This window comes from Pediculus humanus, genomic scaffold (genome assembly GCF_000006295.1).
Source record: "Pediculus humanus corporis 1103172107555 genomic scaffold, whole genome shotgun sequence".
NCBI lineage: Eukaryota > Metazoa > Arthropoda > Insecta > Psocodea > Pediculidae > Pediculus > Pediculus humanus.
In genome coordinates this window covers 241,225-261,015 of record NW_002987170.1, presented here as the reverse complement: position 1 = coordinate 261,015, position 19,791 = coordinate 241,225, and the positions used below count along the sequence as shown (strand labels likewise).

At 39.0% G+C, this 19,791-nt stretch overlaps 4 protein-coding genes across 4 annotated transcripts, besides 3 other annotated features; 3 read left to right on the top strand and 1 right to left on the bottom strand.

Annotated features, from left to right (window-relative positions):
• Positions 1-2,943: 2,943 nt before the first annotated feature.
• Positions 2,944-3,137: a sequence feature (Protein overlapping with rRNA (Phum_PHUM205210, EEB12781.1) was converted to a misc_feature.).
• Positions 3,138-3,220: 83 nt separating this feature from the next.
• Positions 3,221-3,380: a sequence feature (Protein overlapping with rRNA (Phum_PHUM205210, EEB12781.1) was converted to a misc_feature.).
• A 312-nt stretch (positions 3,381-3,692) lies between these two features.
• Positions 3,693-3,731: a sequence feature (Protein overlapping with rRNA (Phum_PHUM205210, EEB12781.1) was converted to a misc_feature.).
• Positions 3,732-8,673: 4,942 nt separating this feature from the next.
• On the top strand, positions 8,674-8,946 carry Phum_PHUM205200 (uncharacterized protein; the record flags this gene model as incomplete). Its single annotated transcript, XM_002425473.1, has 1 exon — positions 8,674-8,946. One exon carries the CDS (start codon positions 8,674-8,676, stop codon positions 8,944-8,946), a length of 273 nt encoding a protein of 90 aa, XP_002425518.1.
• A 1,613-nt stretch (positions 8,947-10,559) lies between these two features.
• On the bottom strand, positions 10,560-15,174 carry Phum_PHUM205190 (Sarcosine dehydrogenase, putative; the record flags this gene model as incomplete). The annotated part of the gene is made up of 11 exons (XM_002425472.1): positions 10,560-10,802; positions 10,910-11,380; positions 11,508-11,715; positions 11,805-11,953; positions 12,043-12,356; positions 12,540-12,732; positions 12,821-12,990; positions 13,092-13,439; positions 13,976-14,139; positions 14,264-14,476; positions 14,954-15,174. The coding sequence occupies 11 exons, from the start codon at positions 15,172-15,174 to the stop codon at positions 10,560-10,562; spliced, it is 2,694 nt and encodes an 897-aa protein (XP_002425517.1).
• A 1,722-nt stretch (positions 15,175-16,896) lies between these two features.
• On the top strand, positions 16,897-17,662 carry Phum_PHUM205180 (uncharacterized protein; the record flags this gene model as incomplete). The annotated part of the gene is made up of 3 exons (XM_002425471.1): positions 16,897-17,202; positions 17,298-17,506; positions 17,638-17,662. 3 exons carry the CDS (start codon positions 16,897-16,899, stop codon positions 17,660-17,662), a joined length of 540 nt encoding a protein of 179 aa, XP_002425516.1.
• A 524-nt stretch (positions 17,663-18,186) lies between these two features.
• Positions 18,187-18,954, top strand: Phum_PHUM205170 (zinc finger protein, putative; the record flags this gene model as incomplete). Its single annotated transcript, XM_002425470.1, has 3 exons — positions 18,187-18,348; positions 18,474-18,576; positions 18,731-18,954. 3 exons carry the CDS (start codon positions 18,187-18,189, stop codon positions 18,952-18,954), a joined length of 489 nt encoding a protein of 162 aa, XP_002425515.1.
• Between the last annotated feature and the right edge of the window lie 837 nt (positions 18,955-19,791).

The following is a 19,791-nucleotide window of genomic DNA, read 5'->3' as shown; positions in this document are numbered from 1 at the left end:
TTAACTCGACGTTTGGTTCATCCCACAGCGCCAGTTCTGCTTACCAAAAATGGCCCACTTGGCACGTATCGGTTTCGTTGCGCGTTTCGACATATCGCCGGATTGCGCTTCTCGAACTTCCCCGAGAAATCTCGTTCGTGCAAGTCTGAGTTCTCACCCATTTAAAGTTTGAGAATCGGTTGAGATCTTTTCGATCCCAAGACCGCTAATCATTCGCTTTACCGGATGAAACACCTTGTTTCCACGCGCCAGCTATCCTGAGGGAAACTTCCGGCGAAACCAGCTAACAGATGATTCGATTAGTCTTTCGCCCCTATGCCCAGTTCAAGAGATCGATTTGCACGTCAGAATCTCGACGGACCTCCATCAGGGTTTCCCCTGACTTCGTCCTGACCAGGTATAGTTCATCATCTCTCGGGTCCCAACGTGTGCGCTCGCGGTGCGCCTCGGTCGCGCGCGGACGAAAAATCCGCGCGAGACGCCAGAGACGCCCCGAGACTGCGGCCGGCCGGTCGCCGAGCTCTCGCGAGCCCGGCGAATTTTCTCTTTCCGGCTATTCGTCGCTCTCGTCTGCTTGGTTCTTGTCTTTTTTTCGCCGCTCGCGCCTTTTCGATTTCCGGCTCGCGAGCGACGGACGGCATCGTCTCGCGGGGAGCTCGAACTCGCGCTTTCGAAAAGCGCGAGTCCGAGTCGAGGACGAGACTCCCCTTCGCTTTCGCTTCGCCTGCGGGTCTCTCAAACGAAACCCGACGACTCGCGCACATGTTAGACTCCTTGGTCCGTGTTTCAAGACGGGTCGCGTGAATGCCCGAAACCATTTGCGCCGCTCGACCGACGTCGCTGGATTCTCGGTCCGAGAACGGCGGCCGCGCGTCCGGACAACGCGCGCGCTCTCGCTCCGCGCGAACGAAGCGAGGCGCGGATTCCCCGGACGGGAACCGCCGACGGACGCGCTCGGCGCCCTCGCGGGCGACCGACGCGAGCGATCGTCTGATTCCGTTTCATACGGCCGGCCCGGGATCGGGCCTCGTTCGCGTCTCCGATGGAGAGGCGCGTGGAGCGCGATCGACGATCGCCGCGCGCCGAAACGCGCGACGATCGATCGAACGCCGCAACCTTTCCCGGAGTCTGTCCGCGAACGCCCTCGATCCCGGTCTGTGGCCGGCCGGTCGCGACGGTCTTTTAACGCGGGGAGAAGTGCGGACCCGCGGCGGGACGAGACACTTGCAGGGGAAAACGCTCGGCCGACGTCGGACTCGAGAGCGAGCCCGCGTCCGCGTCTGCGCCTCGTTTGAGCGCTCCTCCGTCCCGGCGCCGCGAATACTGAATCTCCCGCGTGCGACTCTTCGAGTTTCACGCGCTTACCCCCGAACGGTTTCACGTACTGTTGAACTCTCTCTTCAAAGTCCTTTTCAACTTTCCCTCACGGTACTTGTTCGCTATCGGTCTCGTGGCCGTGTTTAGCCTTAGATGGAGTATACCACCTGCTTTGGGCTGCACTACCAAGCAACCCGACTCTGAGGAGACGCTTCCCGTCCGAACTCGCCGCCGCCTCTACGGGCCTGGCACCCTCTCCGGGCTGTGGCCTCTTTCAAGATGGACTTGGACTCGCGAGCGAGCTCCGGACGCGAATCTGTGTGAGTTTCGAAGCGCTCCCTCACGCCACATTTCCCGACGTCCGACCGACGGGACGTGGGATTCGGCGCTGGGCTCTTCCCTTTTCGCTCGCCGCTACTCGGGGAATCCTGGTTAGTTTCTTTTCCTCCGCTTACTAATATGCTTAAATTCGGCGGGTGATCTCGTCTGATCTGAGGTCGGTGGATGTATTATTATTCGCGCTCGATGCGGCGGCGACGACTTGGAAAAAAAACGACGAGAAAACGCCGTTGCTTTTTCCCCGGATCCCTCGGCGGCTCTCTCTCGTTTCGTTTCGTTTCAGAGAGAGCGCGCACGATGATTTCGGTTCGTCGTCGTCATCGTTCGCGCTTCGAAAAAATTCGAAATGAGATTTTTTTTTTTTTCTTTCTGAATCGACGCGACTCGTTCCCCCCCTTCGATCAATAACATAGTTTGTTTGAGTCGTCGGGGAATGAGAGCTCGCGAAGATCGCTTTTCGTCGAGCGAGCAAGCGAGCGATCGCTCGCCCGCGCTTCTTTCGGCGTCAGAGTTTCGCAAACCGACCCTCAGACAGGCGTGGTCCGGGAACGATTATTTTCCAAGGACCGCAATGTGCGTTCGAAGCGTCGATGTTCGTATGTCCTGCAGTTCACACGTCGACGCGCAGTTAGCTGCGTTCTTCATCGATCCACGAGCCAAGTGATCCGCCGTTCAGGGTTTTATTTCATTCTCTCAAATAAAATTAATCAACGATTAACATTGATTGATTCATTTCTTCAGAAATTCTCGTGTTTTTTTTTTTTGTAATTTTATTTTACGCGTCGTCGTGCAATGCTAAAAAAAATTAAAATTAATTAGAGACTCGTTCTCGGGCGAAACGCTTCGTAGAATTACATATAATTGTTTCGTCGTTATCGCATTTTTAAATAAAATCGATAGTTTTCTACTGCCCGAACGAAATCCGGGCGCCCGACGCGAAATTCCGTCATCGTCATCATCTTTCGCGACGGTCTCAACAAAGTCTTGTGTAAAAAATTAATTCAACATTTCACTTGTTCACATGTTTAATATATATATACGGTAATGATCCTTCCGCAGGTTCACCTACGGAAACCTTGTTACGACTTTTACTTCCTCTAAACGATTAAGTTCGGTCGTCTTCCTCGCGACTGCGAAGGATCGCGCGCGCGCGAACGCGACGCGAAACACCGCGCACGAGTCCAAAGACCTCACTAAATCGTTCGATCGGTAGTAGCGACGGGCGGTGTGTACAAAGGGCAGGGACGTAATCAACGCGAGCTTATGACTCGCGCTTACTGGGAATTCCTAGTTCACGGGAAACAATTGCAAGCCCCGATCCCTATCACGAAGGAAATTCAACGGGTTGCCCGGACCTCTCGGCCTAGGATTCGTCAAACACGTTGATTCCTTCAGTGTAGCACGCGTGCGGCCCAGAACATCTAAGGGCATCACAGACCTGTTATTGCTCAATCTCGCGCGGCTAGAAGCCGCTTGTCCCTCTAAGAAGAAATTCCGTCGCCGGCAGTGTTTGAAGACGGCGCGACGGAGCGCGCCGCCGTTCCATGCCGGATGATCCGGATACCCCGTAAGGGTCCGGATCGTCGCCTAGTTAACAGGCTAGAGTCTCGTTCGTTATCGGAATTAACCAGACAAATCGCTCCACCAACTAAGAACGGCCATGCACCACCACCCACCGAATCAAGAAAGAGCTCTTGATCTGTCAATCCTTCCGGTGCCCGGGCCTGGTGAGGTTTCCCGTGTTGAGTCAAATTAAGCCGCAAGCTCCACTCCTGGTGGTGCCCTTCCGTCAATTCCTTTAAGTTTCAGCTTTGCAACCATACTTCCCCCGGAACCCGAAGGCTTTGGTTTCCCTCAAGCTGCCCGCCGAATCATCTGAACGAACATCGACGGATCGCTAGCCGGCATAGTTTACGGTAAGAACTAGGGCGGTATCTGATCGCCTTCGAACCTCCAACTTTCGTTCTTGATTAAGGAAAACATCCTTGGCAAATGCTTTCGCTTAGGTTAGTCTTGCGACGATCCAAGAATTTCACCTCTAACGCCGCAATACTAATGCCCCCGCCTGTCCCCATTAATCATTGCCTCGGAAATTCCGAAAACCAACAAAATAGAACCGAGGCCCTATTCCATTATTCCATGCATCCGACTTTCAGGCGCTGGGGTTCGGCCTGCTTTAAGCACTCAGTTTTGTTCAAAGTAAACGTGCCGGCCCGGCGCGTCACTCGGTTAAGAGCGCCGCGACGGGATTTTCTAAGACTGACGGACGCAGAAACGTCGTCGGACGCGAAGCGCGCCACGATCCGAAGATCGGGCGCTCTTCCCTCCGACCACTCGAGGCGGCGACGACTCGCTCCGTCAACCGGCAGGACGTTCCGCCGCGAGTCAGTTGACCGCCGACGAACGGCGTACCGACTGCTCGGAACACAAATCAAACTACGAGCTTTTTATCCGCAGCAACTTTAATATACGCTATTGGAGCTGGAATTACCGCGGCTGCTGGCACCAGACTTGCCCTCCAATGGATACTCGTTAAATGATTTAGAGTGTTCTCATTCCGATTGCAGAGCCTCGAAAAGAGTCCTGCATCGTTATTTTTCGTCACTACCTCCCCGTGCCGGGAGTGGGTAATTTGCGCGCCTGCTGCCTTCCTTGGATGTGGTAGCCGTTTCTCAGGCTCCCTCTCCGGTATCGAACCCTGATTCCCCGTCACCCGTTATCACCATGGTAGGCGCGTAGCCTACCATCGAAAGTTGATAAGTCAGACATTTGAAAGATGCGTCGCCGGTTCTATGGACCGTGCGATCAGCTCAAAGTTATTCAGATTCGTCATAGATTTGCGGATCTCGTTCGTTCGAACGAGATCCGATTGGTTTTGTTCTAATAAAAGCATTCGTTCCGCGAGATCGTTCGAACCCGCGGTCGGAACTCGTTTGGCATGTATTAGCTCTAGAATTGCCACAGTTATCCAAGTAACCGTGATCGTACCATCAATTGAATCATAGCTGATTTAATGAGCCTTTCGCGGTTTCACCTTAATTCGGCTTGCACTGAGACATGCATGGCTTAATCTTTGAAACAAGCATATGACTACTGGCAGGATCAACCAGGGATGTGCGCATCGATTCGTCGTCCGATCATCTTTTTCTCGCGTCGTCGTCGCCCCCGCGTGTTTTTCAATTTTTATTTTAGTAAAAATAAAAATTCACGCCCGACGCAGAAATCGAATCGCGAACGACGCACGCAGCATTTTTATACGAAGATTTTTTCTTCCGCGAGAAGCGCTCTCCGCGAGCGAAGAGCGCTCTCTCCTCGTCGTCGCCTTATCGCGTTGCGATCGCACGCTCGAATCCGTCGCGAAAACGATTTCATCGGAGCGCGCGTGCGAGAATGTGAAAAAATCATTCGTGCGATCGTCGAATCTTTTGCGAGCAAGTCGCTTCGACGGCTCGGAACATTCTCTCCCTCGCCGGATTTTCAAATGCTCGAAGTCGCGATCGAAAACGTTTTCTCCGCTCTCGCTCGTTTGAGCGAGCGAGTCGGAGAAATCGATTCGTCCGCTTCGAAAAGAAATCGTCAAAATTTTCGCGCGGTTTGAAAATTGATGCGCGCCGCGTATCGTCGTCGATACATTAAAAGTACGTACATATATATCACGAATCAACGTTACGTACATTTTTATCCGGCCGAACAAGGATCGGTTTCGCCCGAAACGATCGAATCGGTTTCACGCGACTCGACCGCCGGACGACCGATCTCGGCCATCGCTCAGTCGACTACCATGTAAGAACAGAGCAGTGGAAAACTGGAATTGAAATCCCATAAGAGTGCATTTGATTAACATTGGACGTTTTCATCAGAGCCGAATCCGAGCCCCCTTGTCTCAAAAAACTTTGAAAAATTTTCGGGTGAAAAAAATTTTTTTTTTTTTTTTCGGGATTTCGACCGCGGTCCCGGACTCTCCGACGTCGGACGCGGACCCCGCGACGGGAGCCGCGATCTCGCGGTTTCGGGTGGGGGTGGGGGAGGGCGCGAAAAAAATTTTTTTTTTTTTTTTCGGGATTTCGACCGCGGTCCCGGACTCTCCGACGTCGGACGCGGACCCCGCGACGGGAGCCGCGATCTCGCGGTTTCGGGTGGGGGTGGGGGAGGGCGCGAAAAAAATTTTTTTTTTTTTTCCGGATTTCGACCGCGGTCCCGGACTCTCCGACGTCGGACGCGGACCCCGCGACGGGAGCCGCGATCTCGCGGTTTCGGGTGGGGGTGGGGGAGGGCGCGAAAAAAAATTTTTTTTTTTTTCCGGATTTCGACCGCGGTCCCGGACTCTCCGAAGTCGGACGGGGGCCCCGCGACGGGAGCCGCGATATCGCGGTTTCGGGTGGGGGTGGGGGAGGGCGCGAAAAAAATTTTTTTTTTTCCGGGATTTCGACCGCGGTCCCGGACTCTCCGAAGTCGGACGCGGACCCCGCGACGGGAGCCGCGATCTCGCGGTTTCGGGTGGGGGTGGGGGAGGGCGCGAAAAAAAATTTTTTTTTTTTTCCGGATTTCGACCGCGGTCCCGGACTCTCCGAAGTCGGACGCGGACCCCGCGACGGGAGCCGCGATATCGCGGTTTCGGGTGGGGGTGGGGGAGGGCGCGAAAAAAATTTTTTTTTTTCCGGGATTTCGACCGCGGTCCCGGACTCTCCGAAGTCGGACGCGGACCCCGCGACGGGAGCCGCGATCTCGCGGTTTCGGGTGGGGGTGGGGGAGGGCGCGAAAAAAAAAATTTTTTTTTTTCCGGATTTCGACCCCCGTCCCGGACTCTCCGAAGTCGGACGGGGGCCCCGCGACGGGAGCCGCGATATCGCGGTTTCGGGTGGGGGTGGGGGAGGGCGCGAAAAAAAATTTTTTTTTTTTTCCGGATTTCGACCGCCGTCCCGGACTCTCCGAATTTCGCTCAACCTCTCCCCTCACCCGCGCCTTGCCCCGAGTTCCGGGGCGAGCTGTGGGTGGGGGATGAAATGAATTTTTTTTTTCTTTTCTTTTACTTCATCTTTTATTTAAAATTTTCTTTTCCTTTTTTTTATTTATTTATTTATTTTTTTTTTTTTTCCAGTTAAACAGCAGCCCCGGAAAAAATGTCATTCATCCCCGAGAGAGATCTTTTTCGACGGCCAGAGCGGAAACGGGTGAGTCGAGAATTCGCGAGCGTGAAGAAACTGAACAGAAATTTGTACATGAAACAATAAACCAAAGCCAAAACCTAAACCTAAACCAAAACCGAAACCGGAAAAAAAAAAAAAAAATCCCAAAACCGGAAAAAAAAAAAAAATCAAAACCGAAAGTGAAAAAAAAAAAACCGAACTCAAAACCGAAACCGGAAAAAAAACCACACTTAGAAACAAAACCGGGAGAAAAAAAAAAAAAAAAAAAGAAAAAAAAAACCAAACTTAAAACCCAAACCGAAACCGGAAAAAAAAAAAACCAAAACCGGAAAAAAAAAACCAAAACTGAAAAAAAAAAACCAAACCCGGAAAAAAAAAACCCAAATTTAAACCCCAACCCGAACCCAAAAAAAAAAAATACCAAACCCGGAAAAAAAAAAAAATTTCAAACCCAAAAAAAAAAAAAACCCAAACTGGAAAAAAAAAACCCAAACCGGGAAAAAAAAACCCAACTTAAAACCCCAACCGAAACCCGAAAAAAAAAATTCCCAAACCGGGAAAAAAAAAAAAATTTAAAACCGAAAAAAAAAAAAAACCAAAACTGAAAAAAAAAACCAAAACCGGAAAAAAAAAAAACCAAAACTGGAAAAAAAAAAAATACCAAAACCGGAAAAAAAAAATACCAAAACCGGAAAAAAAAATACCAAAACCGGAAAAAAAAAATACCAAAACCAAAAAAAAAAATCGAACTCAAAACCAAAACCGAAACCGGAAAAAAAAAAAAAAAACCAAAACCGAAAAAAAAAACCAAACTTAAAAACACAACCGAAACCGGAAAGAAATAAAATTGAACTGAACATTAATCGAATCAAACGAATGAGAAATCGAATGCGGACGAATGTAATTGGACGAATGTGATCGAACGAATGTTTCGTCATTTTGTTTAGTGTTATCGGATTCGATTAAATTGAATTCAACGAAAAAAAAAAAAAAAATTTTTTTAAATTTAATTTTTAATTAATTGTTAATTTGGTTTTGGATTTCGATTTCAAATTTTTTTGTTTTTTGGATTTTTGATTTTGGATTCGGATTTTGGATTCCGATTTTAAATATCGATTTCGATTTCGATTCCGATTTCGATTTTAATTTTTGATTTCGGTTTTGATTTCGGATTCCGATTCCGATTTTAAATTCCGATTTCGATTTCGATTTTAATTTTTGATTTAGGTTTTGATTTTGGATTCGGATTCGGATTCCGATTTCAAATTTCGATTTCGATTTTAATTTTGCATTAGGATTTTGATTTTGTTTTTGGATTCCGATTCCGATTTTAAATTCCGATTTCGATTTTAATTTTTGATTTCGGTTTTGATTTTGGATTCCGATTTTAAATATCGATTTCGATTCCGGTTTCGATTTCGATTTTAATTTTTGATTTCGGTTTTGACTTTGATTTCGATTTTAATTTTTGATTTAGGTTTTGATTTTGGATTCGGATTCGGATTCCGATTTTAAATATCGATTTCGATTCCGATTTCGATTTTAATTTTTGATTTCGGTTTTGATTTTGATTTCGATTTTAATTTTTGATTTTGATTTTGTTTTTGGATTCCGATTCCGTTTCCGTTTCCGACTTCAAATTTTGATTTTGAAAATAAAAGCGGAAATGAAAAAGGATTGGAATTGAAATAACGGAAGTGATTTTTTTTTTATTTTCTATTTTAAATATTATCATTATTATTATTATTGTTATTAATTTCTAATGATATTTCATGTTTCTTTGTATCGTGTCCTTATTTATTTATTTATTTAATTTTCTTGATTTTTTTTTTTTTTTTTTTTTTTTAGTAAAATACCTCGTTTTTACGGAATGCCTCTTATTCGAATAAGGGGGAGGAGAAACAGGAGTGTACCGATCAAACGACGCACGCACGCAAGACGAGCAACAAGGGCACAATTGCACCGAGGGAACGAACACGAAGAAAAAAAAGCCCGGGGATCGAGACCGAGACCGAGAGCGTACGGTAAAAACTCGACGTGCGTCGAGATTCGATTAGTGCAACAGGGGCACAATTGCTCCGAGGGAACGAACACGAAGAAAAAAAGCCCGGGGATCGAGACCGAGACCGAGAGCGTACGGTAAAAACTCGACGTGCGTCGAGATTCGATTAGTGCAACAGGGGCACAATTGCATCGAGGGAACGAACACGAAGAAAAAAAAGCCCGGGGATCGAGACCGAGACCGAGAGCGTACGGTAAAAACTCGACGTGCGTCGAGATTCGATTAGTGCAACAGGAGCACAATTGCACCGAGGGAACGAACACGAAGAAAAAAAAAAAGCACGGGGATCGAGACCGAGAGCGTACGGTAAAAACTCGACGTGCGTCGAGATTCGATTAGTGCAACAGGGGCACAATTGCATCGAGGGAACGAACACGAAGAAAAAAAAGCCCGGGGATCGAGACCGAGACCGAGAGCGTGCGGTAAAAACTCGACGTGCGTCGAGATTCGATCAGTGCAACAGGGGCACAAGTGCACCGAGAGAAAAAGAATACTACGGGCAATTTTGCCTCGTGTCCTTTTTTTTTTGGGTATTTTTTTTAATTCGGGGTCCGTGCAATTTGGGTATTTTTTTATTTTGGGGTCGTGCAATTCGGGTATTTTTTTATTTTGGGGTCGTGCAAGTCCGGGTAAAAAAAAAAAAAAATAATAATATTACTAATATTAAAAAAAACCTATTTACGGTTCTGTTTTTCACTCGTGTCGTTTTATTTCGGGTATTTTTTTCAATTTGGGGCCCGTGCCATTCGGGGATTTTTTTCAGTTCGGGGCCGTGCATGTTCGGGTCTTCTTTTTTCGCATTAGGCTTTCCCTTTCGAAGCAGAGAGGGTGTGGAACTCAGCTGAAGCCACTATCCAACTAAAATTCCTGGAAGAAAGAACGTTCGCCGGTATCCGAACCTCATTTCAGTCTCAATTCCCTCCTTAGCCGTAGCCATCAAGTCACCATCCGAGAAAGATCCCAATAATTCCTCTATTTATCCTTTCTACCGTCAATTCCGATCTGTTACCATCGTTCCTCCTTCTTCCAGAGAGAGAGAAAGATGTCTTCGGTCGCGAATCCCATTAATCTATCATTTATTTTCATTTCACATCGTAGCTCCTCATTTTCCTTATTTGGATCAGGTTTCACCTTCTCCAACTATGGTCGGCGCATTCCCAATGCCTCGAAAGGGTTTCGGGTCACTTATTTTTTTGTTTCGATGAGCTGAAATCGAACTTTCGCTTCCAGGATTTGAACCCTCGATTTTCCATTCGGTGACTTTTGGGGACGATCATTCCCCTTCTCAGACTCCATTTGGTTATCTCGGGCTACCTCAAGGCATCCAAGTTGAAGATTTACCCCTAGCGAACACCTAATTAACGTGGGAAATTCAATCCCAGAATCCTCGCCCTTAAAACATCCTCCAAACTTAGCCTTCGAGTAGTTGGATTACAGTGGTACACAACTACTCCTTACTTTTGTTATGTTCAGGTTTCCAATTAAACCTAACACGAATTAAAAATGGTTCTATAAATCAAAAAAAAAAAAAATTTCTGATGTAATTAAAAATTTTTAATAAATAAAAAAAAAAATCATCATGTTTTATTTTTTTTTGGATATAATGATATTAAGATAACATCATTTATAACAATGACATTCTTATTTTTACACCTATTCATTTTATTACACCTCTGTTATTAATAATAACAATATTAAACATATTCTACGACAGATGACAAAATAGGTTCTGTGATCATTTTGTCTCTAGTGGCACGGTAAGCTTGGCGCTCCTTGTCAGGATATTTAGAAGGCAAATTTGGTGAATATAAATTTAGTTTTGCACGGTACCGAATCCCTGCTATATCGACTTCATAATTTCCAGATAAAACCCATTCGCTTGTGATTTTCTGTGGTTCTTGAAATTCATTTAAATTTTTAACAAAACCCAAGCAAACCTGAAATTGAAATGTTGAGATTTTTTATAAAACAAGTCAATTACACCTTTGAGAATATATGTGAAACAAAAATAAAAAATAAAACAAAGTTTTTTCAGTATTATTACTTGTTTTTTAAATGTGTATCCATAGCCAGTGGTTGTAGTAGCTCCAACGTATTTGCCATTTCTGTAAATGGGTTCTCCGCCCCAAGACCATAAATCTTTTTCATGATCGTGATCAGTAAGTATTAGTTGTACGTACATTCTTTTTACGCCATTTTCCCTTTGCCTTAACAATGCATCACGCCCAATGAAATCGACTCCTTTATCAAATTTTACTCTCCAAGTTCTCCCACATTCAAGGGGAGTTGTAGAAGTATCTAAATCCTGACCCCAAAAAGCAAAAAACTTTTCGATTCTCAAAGATCTCATTGCATAGTAACCGGCATGCTTTATTCCATATTTTTGTCCCGCATCGACTAAATGTTGGTAAACGTGTAAAGCGAATTCGTTGGGAATGTACAAGACAAATCCTAATTCGCCCGTGTGAGTGATATTAAGCGCTCGAATCCCGTTTGCCGATCCAATATCAATTTCCTAAACGGAATGAAATTTTTCCTATTGATATATATATTTCTTTACTCGAGAAACAACGGCAAATGCATATATATAATAGTTTATTAATTTTTTTTTTTTTTTTTTTATCAAAAATCTTTATAAAAACCTTAAAAGTAAAAAAAGGGAAAGCCTTAGATGAGAGATCGGCATCAGTTAATTCACGTAGTAAAGATTTCGTAAATGGTCCCATAACGCATATGGCCGTATACATTGAAGTTACATCTGACAAGTGAACGGATCCATCCTTTGGAATAAAACGATTGATCCAAACTTTGCATCGCGTTTGTTGTATCGTCGGAGCTATTAGAAAAAAACTAAAAAAAAAAAAAAAAAATAATCGAAAATTAATACTTTTAAATAAATAAAAAAACCACATATATGGTGCAAACAACAATCATCCTACTGATTTTCAGCCATTCTTATTAAACTGCAATCGTTTTCGTATCCCCCATGTACATTTTGCATACCCGTATGAATAATGCTTCCAATTTGCACGTCGACATCATTTGAACATAAAAACTGAAGCAAATCAACCACCTCTCTGCCTTTGGACTAAAAGAAAAAAAAAAGCACGTAAAAAAAACTATCCCGTCGTGATTAAAAGTGACGATTAATAATAATGATAATCAATATGAACGTACCCACATTTCTAATTTAGTGAATGACGAATAATCACTGAATCCTATCGACTCTCTGCAAGCATTGTATTCATCGGCAACGAAATCAAACCAATTTGGTTTTCCGAAAGTTCTGTTTTCTGCTATTTTGTAAACTTTGGATCCATCCGGTAAACGATCACTTTCGTGACTAGATTCAAAATGAGTCGGCCGTTCGTAACCCATGACTTGACCGAAAACAGCTCCCGCTTCTCTTAGCATGGGATAAATTGGAGACATTCTTAAATTACGTCCAGTCTTGTACTCGTGAAAGGGATAAATTAATCCGTGATGCATACCTACAATCAAATATCGTAAACCTGAATTTTTTAATCTAAAATTCACTTATTTTAATGACTAGAAATTTAAGTTATCATCGAAAAGTTCCGTGGGGTAAATAATAATCGAGAAAAAATTTTACATGGATCAAACAACAGTGAATAATGTGGTAATGTCAATCCTAATTTTGAGAAAAAGCATACCAGGAGTTTCTTTTACTCTTTCTCGTAAAAATCTAATATTGTTGTGTAATCCCAAAAATCGAGAAATATCCAATTCGTAGAGATCGTGGGAAGTGTATCCGTTTACAATCCAATCGGCGGTGACGCGACCAACGCCACCCGCAGCCGAAACACCGACAGCTTTCATTCCCGAAGCCACAAAATAATTTCGAACCTGAAAAAAAATTTTTTTTTTCTTTTAAAAAATTCCAAATTTAAAAAAAAAAAAAGAAAAAAAAAAAAAAAACTTATAAAAATCTGACTTCTGGAGCTTCTCCCAATATCCATTTGCAATCCGGAGAAAAACATTCAGGAACATTGCATAATTTTTCTAGCATTGCTTTTTCCAAAGTAGGCACTCTATGAATCATTTGTTGAAGTAAAAAATGAAATTGATCCCAATCTTCTGGTAAAACTCGCATTTCGGGGATTTCTAGAACGAAAAAAAAAATATATATATATATATATATATTTTTCGATATGTAAAAATTATAAATTGTTAAAAACGTTTTATGATATTTATCAAAATTAAACCTGGCAATATTCCATCTTCGAAAGCAGGTTTGGCTTCGGGTTCAAAACCACCGCACAAAAGCTTTCCGTGATATTCCCTGAAATAAATATGACCGTCCAAATCCCGGACAGCTGGCGTCATGGGATCCAGGTTATCAATTTTCTTAGTGTGAAGGTAGTAATGTTCGCAAGCGTGTATGGGAACTTTGACAACGGGATCGCTCATTTTACCAACTTCTCGAGCCCAAAATCCTCCGCAGTTTACAAAGTAATTACATTTTATTGTTCCGATGTTGGTTTCGACTCCAGTCACTCTTCCTTCCTCACAAATCACTTTGGTGACTGAAGTTTTTTCAAACACTTGAGTACCTTAAATAACCAATTAAAAACATGTGTGCGTGTAAAAAAAAATCTGCATAAAAACTAATGTAAATAAAAAAATGGTAATTTATGTTATAATTATGTAAAAATATAGTTTATAAAGTTTTTTTTTTTTTAATTTTAATAAGACTAATGTAGTAAAAATAATATAAAAAGACAAAATGTCATTCGTAATCATACTTATTATCAACGTATGAATCACAAGTAAAGGAAATAAAGGTAAAGCATTTTATTTTTTATTTTTCCATAACGGCCGTACGTAACGTTTTTTTTTTTTTTTTTTTTTTTTTTTTCCTCCCTAAAAGTAGAAAAAGAATAATTTCAAATATTACACACGGTTTTGACAATATATAAAATTCACATTTGTAATTTCTTTTTTTTTTTTTTATCAATACCAATTTTACATATTTTAATTAATGATGCTAATTTTGCGAATCGAACGAGGAAACGAGAAAGTTTACGTTTAAATGAATTTTTTTTTTTGAGATATGATAATTAATATTACTCAATGAAAATACTGTTACCCTTTTTTTTTGCACTTTCCAAATATGATTTACAAATTTCATGAGCATCCGCTACTCCATCTCCGGGTATGAATAATCCTCCATATAAATCATCCGTTTTAAGCAAAGGACATTTTTTTTTAATCTCGTCAGGAGTTATCAATTCGCATTCAATATTCCAGGACCTTGAATGCAATGATGTTGCGTCAAAAGTTACTACTACTACTACTACAAAAGATTTTCAAAAACACGAAAAAAATTTTTTTTTTTTTTTTTACTTTTTTTTTATTTTACCTATGCACCACTTACACGGCCTTTGCTTTCATCCTTTGAAAAACAGTCATCCTATCTTTCGTCCGTGCCAAACATAGACTCCCGCATTGTTTCCAACCAGTTTTTAGACCCTTGGCCTCCATGTCTTTGTATTGACGAATCGTTTCCTGCGTTAGCCTTACTTGAGATAATTTAGGTTTGAAACTACCTATTAAGCCGGAAGATATCCATGCAGCTGTTTTAGCACAACTGGAAAGGTGGCAAATTCATTTTATGCATTTTTTACAATGCAATATTTTAATATTGAGCATTTTTCATTCGAAAATTTTCCGCTTATGCGGAATTATAACTGAAAGTTATAAAATAATTTGTAATTTTCATTTATTGTTTTTTTTTATCTTTTGTCACCGAAAGCATTTTTAAAAATTTATTCTTAATAAAGTTTAGGAATTTATAATAAAAAACCAACAGCCAGGAGAATCGAGATTCACATTAATTTCACTGACTTGGAAAATAATAAATGAAAATTTGGTTTCAATATAAAGAAAAATTAAACATTTTACAAAAACCAATCTAGAATTTTTGTCAGTTATGTTTCAGTTGAATTGACAAAGAATTAAAAAATAAAATAATAATAGCTTGTTACTATTATATTATATATATGAAATCAAAAAAAAAAAAAAAAAAAAAAAAAATTTAATTTTAGTTAACTCGAGTTTAACTTACATTCCCTTTTCGAGAATTACAGTGTGCTCTCCCCATCCTAATTCGCATAGATGGTATGCAACAGCAGAACCTAAAACTCCTCCGCCACATATGACAACTCTTGCTTCCTCAGGTAATCTGACATAATCAAAACTTTTCTTGGAAGAGCAACATTTTTTATGTATATCAATTGGATAAATGTGATTAGCTTTTTTGCAACGATTGATCCCAGAGAAAATCATTTTTTTGCATGTGATGATCTTGATCGATATTTAATTGAGAAATTTTAAGAGTCTAAAAAAAAATGTCATTCACATTGCTTTCCATAATATCATCATTTTCCCAATTAATACTATTGTAATAGTGTATCAATATTATACTTTATCATATGATGATAGTTACTTTATGATATGATGAGTAGTTAAATTAGAGTAAACCAAACACTAAATTTTCTTTAAAAAAAAAAAAATTTAAATAATTATATAATTTGAGCTATTAAAAATTACAATTTGACTGAGCGCGCCATTTTGCAACATCATATCCGTGTGTGAAATTACTTTGACGATTTATAAACGACGACATTTGAACAATTAATGAATGATTTTTAATCTGAAACAAAAACGAAAAAGTTAAATAAAAACAAGAGCGATAAGTATCTCGCTATAATAATAAAACCTACAGTCGGCTCTCTCTTTCTTAATTTACCACGTTTATAATCACTTTTAAATAATAATATTTAATCACTATTAAATTTTTTATCATATATATGTATTTTTTTTTTTTTTTTTTTTTAAATCTTTCAAAGCAATGCGTCTTCCTGAATGTTTACAAAACGAATGATTATCGGACAGTTAGAAATTAAATATGGCCGCCTGACAGCGCGCATCAGTCACCGCGCAGGAATTATATTTAACGGGAGAAATGTCAGAGACACGTTCAAAATGTCGGAATTCGTTGAGGCTTGATAAATAAACTATATTGCTTATAGTGTTACTTAGCTTAGGGTGTGAAATAAATTAATGTACGTAATAAACGTTAAATTAAACCGGAACCGCCATCGAATAATTACATTTTTATCTGAGGTAAAACAAAATCTTTGACGCACGTCTGTGTTTTACGTGAAAAAAGACGCTGCTTTTATACGGGTGTGGTTTCCTATATTGCGATTTCATCTTAGATCGATATTTTCATTTTTAAACAAAATGCTCTGCCGTTGGTTCAAAACCATAAACGAAATAATCCAATTGATGCTTGTCTACATCGTTTTTTATTCGTTTAATTAATCGCACTCATTCATTTTTTTTACAAAACAGAAATCGTAAAGGTCGAATATAATTATTAAATAAACTTGAATCACTTTATTTGTTACAACAAAAAAATAATATACATATATTTATATAACCTATTTTTTTTTTTTTCTTTTCACAAGAAAAGCGGTTTGCTGTTATTGAAATAAAACTTAATTGTTCATCAAACGGCATGGTTTTTTTTGTTAGATATTTATATATTTTTTAAACTTAAAGCCAAAATAAATTTTTTTTTTTTTTTTTTTTCTAAATAGTTGACCACATTAAATATGATATATTATAAATATTTTAATGTCGACAGTAAAGTAGCATGTTTATTTTTTTATTTTTTTTTGTTTTTTTTTTTTTTTCTTTAATAAATTATTATCTCGTAGTTTTGGTAAATTAAAAATTTCAGAAATTTGTGTAGAATTTCACTGACACATTTTGATTTTATAAATACTTTTAATTGAAGTAAATTTTTTTTTTTTTAAAAAACTTTAAGCACTTTAATTTTTAATAATGCACAACAATTAGTCGAAAAAAAAAAAAAAACTGAAAAAAAAAGACATGTTCTAGAGAAGGAATTAAGATTTTTACATGCAAAATATGTTTCATCTTAATATTATTTAATTAATTAAATTTATATTTAATTTCAGGGTAAAGAAAAAATATAAAATGTCTGATCGAAGGAAAAACAAGGGAAAGGGCATTTATAGCAATGATCCTAATCAGCCCCAATCAGTTACGCAAGCATCTCAGCAGCTACAACAACCACAGCAAGTAACAATTCAACAAACTCAAACAGTTACAATTCAACATCCAAGAGTTATTTACGGAAAACAAATGCCTGTATCGGTTCAGACTCAACCCATTCCAGACCAGAATGTTCGAATAATTTATGCACAACAGCCTCCAATGCAAGTTCAAATGCAAGTTCAGGGAGATCCTAATGTTAGAACAGCATATGTTCTTTCTAATCAAGTGAGGGGGAAAATAAAAAATTAATTATTAAGTAATACCAACTCTCAGAGTAATTGAATTTTAAATGAAATTTTACGACTTTTAAAAAAATCTAGCACATCCCATTAAATGCATTACAAGTTCAAGAAGGAACCATGATAAGTAGAGCAGAACAAGTTGTTTGTGAAGTAGATCTTAGGCAATATCAACAAATGCAGGCAACTCAAGCTGCCGCTCAGCAACAACAACAACAACAGCAACAGCAACAGCAGCAGCAACAACAACAACAACAAACCAATGATGATCACATAAGAACAGCAGTAAAGTATCTTGATATAAATTACAATTCAATTTCCTTTGTTTATTTTTAATAATTTTTTCTCAATTAATCAAGCTAATTTCTCACAAGTGAATGCTGACATTTTATCTAAGTTTATTTGTTAATATTTTCTTCAGCACTCATCAATGCAAAGACAGATAAAATTTTGATTCCAATTTCATTTACTTCTCGCTTTTTTTTGTTGACTTTCATTGTTTGTCAATTATAATTGTTGAAATCATTTTCTTTTTTAAATTCTACAATTTGTCTTTTGCACAATAGACTTATTGCACGTTATTATGTATATATTTAAATACACGTGTTACTCTTGCTAAAGAATGAGTTAATTATAAAGTCTCATTCGATATGTCTGATAGGCATTTTGTTTGTTTGCTCGAGAGTAATAAATGCCAGTAAATAAAATTCAAAAATAATTATGTGAAATGACAAGGGTGTTTTCTTTTTGAATGTTTAACCCCAGGGTATGTTTAAGGAAGATTTTTAATTAAAATAATTAAACAAAATATCACATAAATATAAAAATTTCATTTCTGATGTTTTTTTCTGTTAAATAATAATCATTTACATTTATTTTACCTAGCATATTAAAGAAATGTAGTTTTTTAAATGTGATTATTGTGAATGATATTTTATGATTTTTTTTTTTTTTTTTTTTTTAACAGATAATGGCAACTCAATTTCAGCAGGGAACAGAAATACAACCGCAGCACGTCAATCAATCTCAACAGACTCAAACAATTAGTTTAGTGACTCCAAGAAAAAAAGAAAAAATATTATTACCATGTATGCATTGCAAAGATTCATTTAGAACAGAATGTCAATTACAGGTTAGGAATAATTATTTTTGTGATTGATTGTCATTTTTCATTCGTTTCAATATATATGTATGTATGTATGTGTGTGTGTGTGTGTATGTACACGCAAGTTTATATGATGATGCATTTTATTTCAGGCCCACATTAGAAATAAACACATCAAGCCATATAAATGTGACAATTGTTGGAAAGCATTCTCATTTGAATCTCAGTTAAAATTACACGTGACTACTCACACAGGTAAATCCCAAAGTATTATATTATTTAACGAGTTTACTTTTTTTAAAGTTTTCAGGTTGAATTTTCAATTATTTAATTTTCATATTGTTCGAGTCGTTTATATTCTGATGAGTATTAAAACAAATAAATTTTTTCTATTTTTGTTTTTCAACAGGTGAAAAGCCGTATAAATGTGACGTGTGTCCAAAAGCTTACGCTAGGAAAACAGCATTATTTAATCACGTAAGAGTTCACGCGAGAAAGAAATTTTTCAAATGTTGCAAATATTGCGGTAAAGGATTTAAAAACGAAGAAAAATTAGAAAAACACGAAAGGATGCATTCAATGGGAGATGAAAGAAAGTACGTCGCGTTAGAAATGTTTGTAGATAACAAATAAACGGGTGGAATTTTCCTATGATTAAATATTTCTGTGGGCCATGTCTATATATATATATATATATCAATTATGAGTTGATATCGTCGATTTAACGGGCTCGTAAAATTAAAAGCGTTTATAAGAAAAAAAAAAGAATAATGAATTTTGAAAATGCAAAAAAAAAAAAAAAAAAAACGCTTGAGAGTAAAAAAAGAAAGAAAAAAAGAAAATCCCCGCTTGCAATTACGGTGAAAATAAAAGCGAATTTTTTTTTTTTTTTTTTTGTCGTAACGTTTTTCAGGATTGAATATTTGCGACAAAATACAATAATGAAATTGAATTGAGAAAAGATGTTGTTGATGTTCGTTAAATTTGAACGCATCTTTCTTTCACGTCGGCGGAGATACATGGGGCGCACATACGCATACACAGTTATAAATGTGTATATACCTATATAACAAATACATATATATATATACATATGTATATGTAATGTTAGTGCGTGAATGTGTGAGTGTTTTTGTGTGTGTGTGTGGGTGCGTGTAAATATAAATGTGTGTAAAAATTGGGATTTATACCTTCAACGACTTAGAGTTTTTTTTTTTTTTTTTAATTATATTTTTATTTTATCTTTTACATTTTAAAATTTAATTTTTTTTTTTAACATTAAAACAAATGCTTCAGGTATTGAAGAAGAATAATAATAAAAAAGAAATTGATTTTTTTCTCTCTCTCTCTCTCTCTCTCTCTCTCGATATTTTAGAATAGTTTGACACTTAATGTTTTTAAATAATAACGATGAAAATATTTTCGGCCATAACTAAAAACGAAATTTCATTTACGAATAATAAATAATTA